Raw genomic sequence first — 14,304 nt, 5'->3', positions numbered from 1 at the left:
ATGCAACATCTGAATTAACGCTTCTAAAAGCAACGCAGTTTAACTGAAGACTATGCACTGGGGTGGGCGGATCGATCCTAATATAGATGGTATCGATACTAACGTTGGTATTGGAATCGGATCGATACTAGCCTGCTGAGATCGATACTTTAAGTTATTTTTTTCTCCTCTACACTTAATATACGTTTAACAAAGAGTAGACGTGTGTATATGCCGCTGTTTTCACATCTCGTATGCAAACGTTGCTGCTGCTCCCCTGCTGTGCTGTTTTGTTGTTGCCATCACGTGACTCCAAATGTGAGCGGATACTTTTGGTTAAAGCGAGATGTGGAACAGTACAAATTTGCATCTGTGGCAACACCACCAACTTATCCACATTATTTTTCAATGCAGAAGTAAACTTTTTTTTCTGTGAATGCACGAGATGCTTTGCTTCATTAGGCACGTTAGGAAAATAATGAGAAAAATAACACTGCTATAAACCGATAAAACTGTTTGTGCTATGCACCCTGTGTGTTTATAAATAAGACAATAATATGGTAAGAAACACCTGTTTACAATATCAATCAGCAAAACGAGCTGTTTTGTACTACTAAATTTGCTGGAAGCAGACTGGAAGCCAGACCCATTACATTTCTCGGATTTGGCCGTTTTATACAGTATCACTGTCTTTAACCATTAAACCACGTTAAACGTTTTCTGTATAAATGGTTTTCTATCAGAGGAAAACACTTAACATGCATGCACTGTGTGTTCATATCCTGGGCTGCTTGCCTGCACATCATTAGCATCATCCGTATACTGGGTTTGGCCTTTTAATATTAATCTTTTTAATGCATTAAGCCACGTTAAGTTTTTGTTTATAACTCTATGGGAGGTAAATGCTTAACATAAAACTATATGCACTGCTTTCATTTTCTAGAGTCCTCTGCTTGCAAACTCCTTTTAGAAAGGCAAACAATATCCAAAGTTTTAAATATTACATTTACATTTAGACATTTAGCAGACACTTTTTTCTAAAATCGACTTACAAAGGAGGACCTGGAAGCAATCAGAATCAACAAAACCGCAGTTACATGCAAATGTTATGACAAGTCTCATTTAGTCAAGTCAAGTCAAGTCACCTTTATTTATATAGCGCCTTTTACAATACAGATTGTGTCAAAGCAACTGCACAGTATTTAAACAGCACAATAGTGTGTAAGTAACGCATTATTGTAACAATCAATTTTCAGTTAAAAGCAGTTCATCAATGAATTCAGTGATATCATCGTCAGTTCAGTTCAAATAGTGTACGATATCGCTGGAAAGTGTCCCCAACTAAGCAAGCCAGAGGCGACAGCGGCAAGGAACCAAAACTCCACAGGTGACAGAAATGGAGAAAAAAACCTTGGGAGAAACCAGGCTCAGTCGGGGGACCAGTTCTCCTCTGGCCAGACCAAACAACAGTTTGTACCAATGTCTGATTGTAGAGAACTCATCAGGATCCTGTGGTGTAGTGCCGATGGCCGTCAAGGTTGGCGAGGTCTTTATTGGTGATCCGCCTTGGAGCTCATCTGGTTGACATCCACGGCTATTGAAGTCATCTCTAGGTGGTGATCCATGATCTAAGCTGGGTACGGACTGGATCCGGGGGACTGGAGTGACCATCTGATCCGGATACAGGCTGGATCTGGTGGCTACGGTGACCTCGGAATAAGAATGAAACAGACTAATATTAGCGTAGATGCCATTCTTTTTACGATGCAACGAGTGCATCAGGTGTTATGGGAGGTGTTTTCGGTTCCGGTTGACCTAATTAATGCAGCCTAACAATCCTTTAACGGATTTGAATTATAGAAATGTGTTAATGATTTTATGTGTAAGCCAGGTTAAAGAGATGTGTCTTTAATCTAGATTTAAACTGACAGAGTGTGTCTGCCTCCCGAACAGTGTTAGGTAGATTGTTCCAGAGTTTAGGCGCTAGATAAGAAAATGATCTGCCGCCGGCAGTTGATTTTGATATTCTAGGTATTATCAAATTGCCAGAATTTTGAGAACGCAGCGGACGTGAAGGACTATAATACGATAGGAGCTCGTTCAAGTACTGAGGAGCTAAACCATTGAGGGCTTTATAAGTAATTAGCAAGATTTTAAAATCTATACGATGTTTAATAGGGAGCCAATGCAGTGTTGACAGAACCGGGCTAATATGGTCATACTTTCTGGTTCTAGTAAGAACTCTAGCTGCTGCATTTTGGACCAGCTGGAGTTTGTTTATTAAGCGTGCAGAACAACCACCCAATAAAGCATTACAATAATCTATCCTTGAGGTCATGAACGCATGAATTAATGTTTCAGCATTTGACATTGATAGCATAGGTCGTAATTTCGATATATTTTTAAGATGGAAAAATGCGGTTTTGCAGATGCTAGAAATGTGGCTTTCAAAGGAGAGATTGCTATCGAATAGGACGCCTAGGTTCCTAACTGATGATGATGAATTTACAGAGCAGCCATCTAGTATTAGACTGTGTTTTAGGTCATTACTTGTGGAGGTTTTAGGTCCAATAATTAATACCTCTGTTTTTTCAGAATTTAACAGTAAGAAGTTATTCGCCATCCAGTTTTTAATATCAGCTATGCATTCTGTTAGTTTTTCGAATGGATATGTTTTTCCGGGCTGCGAAGAAATATAGAGCTGAGTATCATCAGCGTAACAATGAAAGCTAACACCATGTTTCCTGATGATATCTCCCAAGGGTAACATGTAAAGCGTAAAAAGTAATGGCCCTAGCACTGAGCCTTGAGGTACTCCATACTGCACTTGCGATCTAAATGATACCTCTTCATTTATTGCCACAAACTGATGACGGTCAGATAAGTACGATTTGAACCATGCCAGTGCACTACCACTAATGCCTACATAATTTTCAAGTCTATTTAAAAGAATGTTGTGGTCAATAGTATCAAATGCGGCACTAAGATCCAGTAGCACTAATAGAGAGATGCAACCACGATCGCTTGACAATAGCAGGTCATTTGTTACTCTAATTAGAGCAGTCTCAGTACTATGATATGGTCTAAAACCTGACTGGAAATCCTCGCAGATACCATTTTTCTCTAAGAAGGAGCATAATTGTGAGGATACTACCTTTTCTAGTACCTTTGACAGAAAAGGGAGATTCGAAATTGGTCTGTAGTTAATTAATTCATAGGGGTCAAGTTGTGGTTTTTTAATGAGTGGCTTAATAACAGCTATTTTGAAGGTTTTGGGGACATATCCTAATGATAGTGACGAATTAATAATATTCAGAAGAGGATCTATGACTTCTGGAAGTACCTCCTTTAGTAGCTTAGATGGAATAGGGTCTAACATACATGTTGTGGGTTTAGATGATTTAACAAGTTTATACAATTCCTCCTCTCCTATAATAGAGAATGAATGGAATTGTTCCTCAGGAGATCTACAACGCACTATCTGATGCGATACTGTAGCGGGCGGCTGTATGGTTACAATTTTATCTCTAATAGTGTCTATCTTGGAGGTAAAGTACGTCATAAAGTCATTACTGCTGTGCTTTTGGGAAATGTCTAAACCTGTTGCTGCTATATTTTTAGCTAATTTAACCACAGTATTGAACAAATACCTAGGGTTATGTTTGTTTTCTTCTAAGAGAGATGAAAAGTAATCCGATCTGGCAGTTTTTAATGCTTTCCTATAAGATAAATTACATTCACGCCAAGCAATACGAAAAACCTCTAGTTTTGTTTTCCTCCAGCTGCGTTCCATTTTTCGTGCTTTTCTCTTTAGGGCGCGGGTATGATCGTTATACCACGGTGTTAGACTGTTTTTCTTAATCTTTTTTAGGCGCACTGGAGCAACTGTATCTAAAGTGCTAGAAAAGAGAGAGTCCATAGTTTCTATTACATCATCAAGTTTTTCTGAGCTATTGGATATGCTGAGGAATTCAGATAAGTCAGGAAGATTACTTACAAAGCGGTCTTTTGTAGTAGAAGTGATGGTTCTACCGTATTTGTAGCAAGGAATTGAATTAACAGTTTTAGCTATCTGGATTGTACAAGAGACTAGATAATGATCTGAGATATCATCGCTTTGCTGCAGAATTTCAACGCCATTAATATCAATTCCATGTGACAGTATTAAATCTAGAGTATGATTTCGGCAATGAGTAGGACCTGACACGTGTTGTCTAACCCCAATCGAGTTCAAAATATCTATAAATGCTGTTCCTAATGCATCTTTTTCATTATCAACATGGATGTTAAAATCACCCACTATTAAGACTTTATCTGCGGCCAGCACTAATTCGGATAGAAAATCAGCAAATTCTTTAATAAAGTCTGTATGGTGCCCTGGTGGCCTGTATACAGTAGCTAACACAAACGTCACAGGGGATTTATCATTAGTACTTGTTTCTCTGGATAATGCTATATGAAGCACCATAACTTCAAACGAGTTATAATTGAAGCCCGTTCTCTGAGAGACATTGAGAATACTGCTATAAATAGTAGAAACACCTCCTCCTTTACCTTTTAGACGCGGTTCATGTTTATAACAGTAATCTTGGGGGGTGGACTCGTTTAAAATAATGTAATCGTCTGGTTTTAGCCAGGTTTCTGTCAAACAGAGCACATCTAGGTTATGATCAGTGATCATATCATTTACAAAAAGTGCTTTCGTAGAAAGGGACCTGATATTCAATAAGCCAAGCTTTATCAATTGTTTCTCTGTATTATATATATTTTTTATTTGTTGAACATTAATTAAATTGTTGGTCCTGATTTGATTCAGGCGTTTTTTGTATTTTCTAGCTCGGGGAACAGACACAGTCTCTATAGAGTGATATCTAGGTGAAAGGGTCTCTATGTGCAGAGAATTAACTGATTTCTGTGACGTGAGGCGGCTAGCAGACGGTCGGTTTAGCCAGTCTGTCTGCTTCCTGACCTGGGCCCCAGTGAGTCAAGTGCAAACTCTAAGACTATGTGCCATATTTCTAGATAGAAGAGATGCTCCACATCCGGAGGGATGAAGACCATCTCTTTTCAACAGGTCAGGTCTGCCCCAAAAGCTTGTCCAATTGTCTATGAAACCTATGTTATTTCGTGGGCACCACTTTGACATCCAGCCATGGAGTGACCACAGTCTACTGTGAATCTCGTCACCACGGTAAGCCGGGAGGGGACCAGAGCATATTACAGTGTCTGACATCGTACTTGCAAGATCACACACCTCTTTAACATTATTTTTAGTGATCTCCGACTGGCGAAGTCGAACATCATTAGCGCCGACGTGAATAACAATCTTACTGAATTTACGTTTAGCATTAGCCAGCACTTTTAAATTTGCCAAGATGTCAGGCGCTCTGGCTCCCGGTAAACATTGGACTATGTTGGCTGGTGTCTCTATTTTCACGTTCCGTACAATAGAATCGCCAATTACTAGAGCACTTTCATCAGGTTTCTCAGTGGGTGCTTCACTGAGTGGGGAGAACCTGTTTGATGTTCTGATCGGAACGGAAGAGCGGTGTTTTGACCCGCGACTATGCCGCCTCACAGTCACCCAATTGCCCTGCTGCATGGGCGTTGTTACCGGAACCGAACAATGTACAGGGCTTTCTGAGCTAGTCACATCCAAAACCGTATCTAAGGCCCTCACATTCTTACTATCCTCCATTAAAGTTTGGATGCGTGACTCTAGTTCTGAAATCTTCTCTGTCAGCCTGACTATATTCCTGCATTTATCACATGTATAAGGCTCACTGCTGACAGAGATAGATAAGCTATACATGTGGCAAGCAGTGCAGACTACAATTGTAGGAGAAGAAGCCATTACTCACCGTGATTGTAGAATGATTTCAACTTACCAATGTTGTTAGAGTTCCTGAAGAACAGATCAGGGGGAGAAAAAATGGAACGGAACCGGCTAAAAGAGTACTAACGATATTAAACACGAGAAAAAATAAATAAAAACGTGAATGGAACGCAGATGGCAAGTTAACCGGCCAGCGCAATGCTAAAAATAGTAAACAAGAGTTAAAAGCGTGAATGGAGTGCGAGCGGCAAATTAACCGGCTATGGAATGCTAACGTGCTGCACTCGTGATTATAGAGTAAGGCGAACAATCAAATTAGTCAGATTAGTTTGATGGATAAGACCAGAAATTAAATTAAGCTATATCTATCAATTTAAAACGGCAGAATTAACAATAAGATAGAGAATCCAGTAGAAAATCCAGTAGAAAAACGAAGCTGCAGAGAGCTAACGTTACAAACAAACAGACCACTCTGCAGCGAGGCAAACAGGAAGCAGGGAAACAGCGAAACAGCGACACCAGTCGCGACATTTAGTCTAATGCAGTAGACATAGAAAGGGTTTTTTAAATTAGATAGATTTTTTTTTTTTTTTTTTTGGTTAAGAAAACAAGCTGTAAGTAAATTAATAGAGTCTAAAAGATTTGTTTTATTAAGAATATAATTAGAATAGAGGGTGCTAGAGGGTCAATTAAATACAATATAATATAATATTCCAGTCAAATCAACATTAGTTATTATTGATACACAATGTGTAATTGGTCATTTAAGTTTATGTTTTTGAAAGAAAAAGCATCGGTATCAATATCGGCGATATTGGCCCTGTATTTACTTAGTATCGGTACCTACTATGGATAACGTCTCAGTGGAGCAGCACTAGAGCAGGATAAACCGCGACATGCTGTCAGCTCTATCAACGCCAATCAAACGGCATTTAAAGAAGCTGAATGTCATTTCCAGAGCTCAGTCTTTCTTCAAGGGTCTCTGCGTGAGGCTTTTCAGCACAGGCCGTGTTTCTGAGGTGACATCAGTAATTGTGAGTCTGTAATTCTTGTTTTGTGTTCATGCATCCGCGGCGTACGGCCCCCCGCTGGAGCGCCGCATTTAAGACGCCAATCACGTCACAGACTACACCACTTCAGCTCTATACCACACAAACTTATTACACTGTCTGCGTCAGATCTGCTCAATCAAATACAACACATTTCTTAGTGATTTTTGCATGCTGATTTCAAAAACACTGTCTGTTTTGCTCAAGCATGTCACAATATCTCACTAAATATGATGCATAGGATGCATGTTTTACTGCATCCAAAGAAAATAATGTCTTTGACATTAAATGGAGTATTTGAGCATAGTCCCACTCCTTTGCAAGAGTGCAAAGTGCATTGAGGCAGATTCATAATAATAATTAAAAAAGTACCTTTTGTTCATGTGCCTTGGGAAAGAGATGAAGTCTGGATTAACCATCGCCCTAAAAATAAAAAATAAATGCAAATAAATGAATAAATATTTCATACTATGAAGCAAATAAAAAACATGCATGCATTAAAAAACACCACAATGTATCATTTACTTTTTTATACTGATACTGTTAAAAAAAAAAAAACGCTTAAAAAAAGCATAGATAAATAAATAAAAATTTCATATATTTGTTTTCTATATTAAAGAAATAAATAAACTAAGAATAAATGCAAGAATAAATAAAAAATAGCATCCTTATCTTTTCATAAGAAAAAGTCCCTGTATAAAAAACCCTGCAAAAGTTATTGAATGAATAAATAAAAATATATCATATGAACATAAATAAAAATGAATAAAAAGTTAAAATATTAATTAAAATATTATTTTATTTTTTATTTATTTTTCCTATAATAAATAAATAAATAAAATGCAATAAGAAAAGATTCATAAAAAAGATCCTTGGAAAAAAGTAAAACTGAAAAAAATAAATGAATGAATAAATAAAAATGTTTTGTTAGAAAGAAAAAAAGAATAAATGAGGGAATAAATAAAAATAGCATTTTTTTCATATGGTCACTGTTAAAAAAAAAGCTTTAAAAAGGAATAAAAAAATGGCGTATTATTTTTTCTTTCTCTAATAAATAAATAAATAAAAAAACTTTTAATTTATTTTTTAATAAATATTTTTTTTATTCATTATAAGAATGAATGAATTAATAAAAAAATGGCATCCTTTTTATAATGTCCTTGTTAGAAAAAAGAATTTTTAAAAAGATGACAAAAAAGAATGAATAAATGAGGGAGTCAATAAAATAAAATAAATATACAAATAAATAAATAAAATCTAAAACAAATAAATAAAAATAGAAAAATGCAATAAGAAAAGATTCATAAAAAATCCTGGGAAAAAAGGATGAAAAAAATGAATGAATGAATAAATAAATAAATAAATAAATAAACATTTACTTGTTAGAAAAAGAAATAAATGAAAATGAAAAAATGAGGGAATAAATAAAAACAACTTTAAACAGGAATAAAAAAGGCATCATTTTATACTCTTTCTCTAAAAAAGAATAAATAAACGAGGGAGTAAATGAAAATGACATTCTTATCTTTTCGTACTTGTCTTAAAAATCTAAAAATGCAATAAGAAAATATTAAATAAAAAGATCCCTGGAGAAAAGCAAAAATGAAAAATAAATAATAATAAATAAAAATGAATAAATGAGGAAATAAATAAAAATAAAAATTGCATGCTTTTCATACTGTCACTGTTGCATTCCTATAATAAATAAATAAAAACTAAAAATGCAATAGAAAGAATACATGAATAAAGTAAGCATCCTTATCTTTTCATAGGAAAAGGTACCTAGAAAACAAAAAGTAAAGATGTAAAAAATAAATTAATGAATAAAATAAAAATGGCATCCTTTCCAATAATGTCCTTGTTAGAAAAAAGTAAAATAAATAAATAAATAAAAATAAATGAATAAATGAATAAACGAGGGAGTAAATAAAAAATTACATGCTTATCTTTTCATACTGTTAAAAAAAATGCAAAATAATTTCCTATAATAAATAAACACATTCATAAATAAAAAAAATCTGAAAAGGCAATAAGAAAAGATTCATAAATGCATCCTTATCTTTTCATAAGAAAAGAGCCCTACAAAAAAAAGTAAAATTGCAAAAAATAAATTAATGAATAAAATAAAAATGGCATCCTTTTAATAATGTCCTTAGAAAAAAAATAAAAAATAAAGTTAATTTAATTAATTAAAGTTAAGTTCATTTAAATAAAATAGCATAATTTTGTACTTTTCCTACAATAAATAAATAAATACATAAATAAAAATCTAAAATGAATGAATAAAATAAAAAAATAAATTAATAAATTAAGTAAATAAAAAAATAGCATAAATAAATAAACAAAAATAGCATCTTTTCGTATTTTTCATGTAATAAATAAAAAAATGAATGAATAAATGAGGAAATAAATAAAATTGCATGCTTTTCATACTGTCAATGTTGCTTTTTCTATAATAAATAAATAAAAACTAAAAATGCAATAGAAAGAATAAATTAATAAAAAAGGATCCCTATTTTTTCATAAGAAAAGTTCTCTAGAAAAAAATAATAAAATAAAATAAAAATGGCGTCCTTTTTATAATGTCCTTGAAATAAACAAATAAAAAGAGAAAAAAAGATTGAATAAATGAGGGAATATCTCAAATTTGCATGCTTATCTTTTCATACTGACCCTCTTTTTAGAAAAAGCAGTAGAAATGCACAAAACTGCTTCAAAGCTAATGCATATATAGTTTAAAAAAAAACTTCATCCTTATTTTGTGAAAAATGGAAAGTTTGAGGTAATATGAGGTGTTTTTTGCAAATCATCAGAATGAGTTTTTGATGAATGCATGTGAGTGTGATCTGAGTCGGACAGATGTTGTATCGCGGAGAGCAGAGGTGTCCCTCGTGACTGCCTGTACATAATTGATAGTTTATCTGCAGGCTGCATGAATGACAGGCACACAGCAGTGTCTCCATCTCTCCATCCACACACAGGTGTGACGCCTCTGACCTTCAGCTCATCCTCTCATCTCTCTCTGTGTGTGTGTCATCATGCAGTCTGCTGCATTCATCTCTTCGGGATTGAAAGTGTCATTTCCAGTTTGCATGTCAGGACACACGCTCAATGACACTGATGGCTTTCAGGCCGCTTTAGAGATGAACAAAGTGTTTCCTACAGCTGAAAAACATGTCAAATGAAGCAGAAATATTAACAATTCAGATTCTAAACATGATTTATAGACTTCAGAGGAACAGCTCAAAGTTATGCTATGATTTTACAGTTATTTTTTATGATTTGATTATAGATTACTTCTACAGCCCCTGTAAAAAAAAAAAAAAAAAAAGCAAAACTAAAAATAAAAAAAACGTATATGTCCCTTTTTAAATACTTGCTTACGGCCCCTATAAAAAAATGCAAAATTAAATTATATATATATACATATATGTTACGCCAGGCCAGCAGAGGGAGCCCTTACCCCCACTGACTGTTGCTGCTCCCTCTGCTGCCTCTATGGTTACTTCCTGTTTACCAGACATAAAAGCCAGCTCATCACACACACACATTGCGAAGTATTGATTTACATTTGTGGACATTACTGAGCATTTTTCCCTGTTTGTTTTCCCTGTTTTCATAGTCATAGTCTTAGTCAGTTTATTCCTAGTCTTAGTCATAGTTTTCTAGTTTCTGGTCTTCATTTCATTGTTTCCTTTGGACTGCTCACCTGGATTTTGACTCACGCTTGTTCTTTGGATTACGCTATTGGATTATCTTTGCTGTTGATGTTTGCTGGTGATCGACCCTGTCTGTTTTGACCTCGTCTAATAAAGCCTTGCATTTGGATCCCCACTCTCAGTCATCCCGTTTGTAACAGAATACTTCGCCACACCCGGATCCAGCGGCTTTATTCACCACCAGCAGAACAACCCATCAAGAATGGATTCAGCAGGAAGTTTGTCCAACCCCGTAAGTCTGCTCTGCTCCATCTTTCAAAATGGCCGTCCCATCGAGCATTATGTGAGGGATTTCATTGCTTATTGTTATCTGGCACCTTACGATGAGACCTTAATGAAGGAGTGTTTTTGGAGTGGGTTGGACACAGATATCGGTTACAATTTACCCGATGAGGACCCTAGTTGGACCCTCGCACAGTTTATTGAGTTTGTGTTGTCGCATTGTGGATCTCCGTTCACTGTGGGAGTACTAGAAGGGCCTCAGCACAGGATGTCTGCTAGCTCAGAGCCACAGCACAAGATGTCCGCTAGCCCAAAGCCACAGCGCAAGATGTCTGCTAGTCTCGAGCCACAGCACAAGATGTCTGCTAGCCCAGAGCCACAGCACAAAATGTCTGCCAGCCTAGAGCCTCTGCACAAGATGTCTGCTAGCTTCGAGCCACAGCACAAGATGTCAGCTAGCTTCGAGCCACAGCACAAGATGTCTGCAAGCTTCGAGCCACAGCACAAGATGTCAGCTAGCTTCGAGCCACAGCACAAGATGTCTGCTAGCTTCGAGCCCAAGCACAAGATATCTGCTAGTTCAAAGCCTGTTCATAAGATGTCTGCCTTTCAGGAGCCCGTTCACAAAATGGCCGCCTTTCCCGAATCAGCTTTCGGAAGGACCATCCTTCCTGAGTCCGCATTCAAGATGGACACCCGATTGGACCCAGCTCACAAGAAATCTACCACGTCTGACTTATCTCACAAGATGGCTGCCACCCCAAGGCCCGATCACAAGATGGCCGCCATCCCCAAACCTGTTCACAAGATGGCTGCCACCCCCAAGCCTGTTCACAAGATGGCCGCCACCCCCGAACCCGATCACAAGATGACTGTCCTTCCCGAGTCAGCTCATAAGATGGCCTCCTTTCCTGAGTCTGCACCCAAAATGGCCGCTCATCCAGACCCTGCTCACAAGATGGCCGCCGTTCCAAGGCCCGTTCATAAGATGGCTTCCGTTCCTGAGTTCCCGGTCAGAATGGCCACCACGCCAGAGCCTGCTGCTAAGATGGCCGCCACGCCAGAGCCTGCTGCTAAGATGGTCGCCACGCCAGAGCCTGCTGCAAAGATGGCCGCCACGCCAGAGCCTGCTGCAAAGATGGCCGCCACGCCAGAGCCTGCTGCAAAGATGGCCGCCACGCTTGAACCTGCACGCAAGATGGCCGCCATACCTGAGTCTGTTATTAACAGGGTGGCTACAGCGTCAGACTCTCACCCTCCCAGGATGTATCAGAGACTAATGTCTAGCTTGGAGGACCCACCACTGCGGTCGGCTCGTTCAGCTGGTCCCTTACTGTCAGCCGAGCCAGCATCTGCTAGCGCCACGTCAACCAAGCCAGCGTCTGCTCACGCCACGTCAACCAAGCCATTGCCTGTGAACGTCATATCTGCTTCTCTCGAACCTGCACCAGCTGCCGTTCCTACCAAGTCAAGTCACGTCACAGTCACTGTCCCTGCCAGGACAAGTCAAGATACAGCTGCTGTTCCTGTCAGGCCAAATCATGTCGCAGCAGTCGTTTCTTCAGAGCCAAGTCAAGCAGCTGTTCCCTCCGAGCCAGGCCAAACCACAGCTGTCCCTGTCACGCCAAATCAAGTTACAGCTGCTGTCCCTGCCGAGTCGAGTCACGTCACAGTCACTGTTCCTGCCAGGACAAGTCAAGATACAGCTGCTGTTCCTGTCAGGCCAAGTCAAGCAGCTGTTCCCTCCGAGCCAAGTCAAGCCACAGCTGTCCCTCTCACGCCAAATCAAGTCACTGCTGCTCCTGTCATGACGAGTCAGGTCATAGCTACTCCTTCACTGCCAAGTCACATCTCCCCTGAGCATCCAGAGCCTTCACTCTCAAGCCATACAGAGCCAACGCTCCCAAGCCATGCAGAGCCAACGCACCCAAGCCATGCAGAGCCAACGCTCCCAAGTCATGCAGAGCCAACGCTGCCAAGCCATGCAGAGCCAACGCTCCCAAGTCACACAGAGCCAACGCTCCCAAGCCCCACGCCCAATGACCCGGAGGGCATTCCTCCGCCAACTGTGTTACCTGTTATGGCTATCGCCATTTTGAGTGTGTGGGCTGCACACTGTGCCCCAGTGGCCTCTTCTGCCCATGAGTCTGCCCACAAGTTTGCTCTGGAGAGCTCTTCTGCACGCATGTCCGCTGCGCCTATACCTCCTTCGGAGGTGGCGTCCATAGCGGAACTTCACGCTCTGCCCGCTCAGCCAAGGCTTCTCGCTCTGCCAGCACCGCCAAGGCTCCTCGCTCTGCCCGCTCCGCCAAGGCTTCACGCCCTGCCCGCTCCGCCAAGGCTTCGCGCCCTGCCCGCTCCGCCAAGGCTTCACGCTCTGCCCGCTCCGCCAAGGCTTCACGCTCTGCCCGCTCAGCCAAGGCTTCACGCTCTGCCCGCATCGCCAGTGCTCCCTGCTCTGCCAGCGCCGCCAAAATTCCCTGCCCTGTCTGCTCCGCCAAGGTTCCTTGCTCTGTCTGCCCCGCCAAGACTCCCTGCTCTGCCTGCACCGCCTAGGTTCCCTGTCATCTCTGTCTTGGCGTTTGGGGCCGTTCCAGAAGTCTCTGTCTGCCCAGGAACCGCCCCGAAAGTCGGTCCTGAAGTTCTCGTCTGCCTGGTCACGGCTATGGAGGCCACGTTCTCCCGTGAACTCTCTACTTCTCTCCTTGCTCTGTCTGCCTCCTCTATCCCTGTTCTCCCCAGGTCCCAGTCCATGATGCGGCCACCTGTTCCGCCCTGGAGGGCTTCTACGCCTCCTGTTCCGCCCTGGAGGGCCCCTGCGCCTCCTGTTCCGCCCTGGAGGGCTTCTACGCCTCCTGTTCCGCCCTGGAGGGCTCCTGCGCCTCCTGTTCCGCCCTGGAGGGCTCCTGCGCCTCCTGATTCGCCCTGGAGGGCTCCTGCGCCTCCTGCTCCGCCCTGGAGGGCTCCTGCGCCTCCTGCTCCGCCCTGGAGGGCTCCTGCGCCTCCTGCTCCGCCCTGGAGGGCTCCTGCGCCTCCTGCTCCGCCCTGGAGGGCTCCTGCGCCTCCTGCTCCGCCCTGGAGGGTTCCTGCGCCTCCTGCTCCGCCCTGGAGTGCTCCTGCGCCTCCTGCCCCGCCCTGGAGGGCTCCTGCGCCTCCTGCTCTGCCCTGGAGGGCCGCTCCGCCTCCTGCTCCGCCCTGGAGGGCTCCTAAACCCCTTGCTCCGCCTTCGGCTCCGCCCTGGAGGGCTTCTACGCTTCCTGCTCTGCCCCGGAGGGTCGCTAAGCCTCCTGCTCCGCCCTGGAGGGCTCCTAAGACTCTTGCTCCACCTCAAAGGACTGCTCTGCCTCCAGCCCTGCCCTGGAGGGCTCCTGAATCTCCTGCCCTGCTCTGGAGGGCCTTTGCCCCACCTGTTCTGCCTCAGTCTCCTGGCCCCCCCACCGCTCCCCTGGACTGTTTCCTCCTGTTGTTTTTTGGAGCGTCTGGAAGCCGCTCCTTGGGG

At 41.2% G+C, this 14,304-nt stretch overlaps 1 protein-coding gene across 1 annotated transcript in view; it reads left to right on the top strand.

The window, feature by feature from the left end:
* Positions 1 to 14,304, top strand: part of nell2a (neural EGFL like 2a) — a 148,684-nt gene that overhangs the window by 77,958 nt on the left and 56,422 nt on the right. The window contains exons 13-14 of the mRNA XM_073831274.1: positions 201 to 231; positions 3,960 to 3,982. Of these exons, the coding sequence (XP_073687375.1) occupies positions 201 to 231; positions 3,960 to 3,982 (54 nt within the window). The remainder of the gene's footprint in view (positions 1 to 200; positions 232 to 3,959; positions 3,983 to 14,304) is intronic.

The sequence above is a fragment of the Garra rufa genome, chromosome 25 (genome assembly GCF_049309525.1).
Source record: "Garra rufa chromosome 25, GarRuf1.0, whole genome shotgun sequence".
NCBI lineage: Eukaryota > Metazoa > Chordata > Actinopteri > Cypriniformes > Cyprinidae > Garra > Garra rufa.
This window is presented reverse-complemented; position numbering and strand designations above follow the sequence as displayed.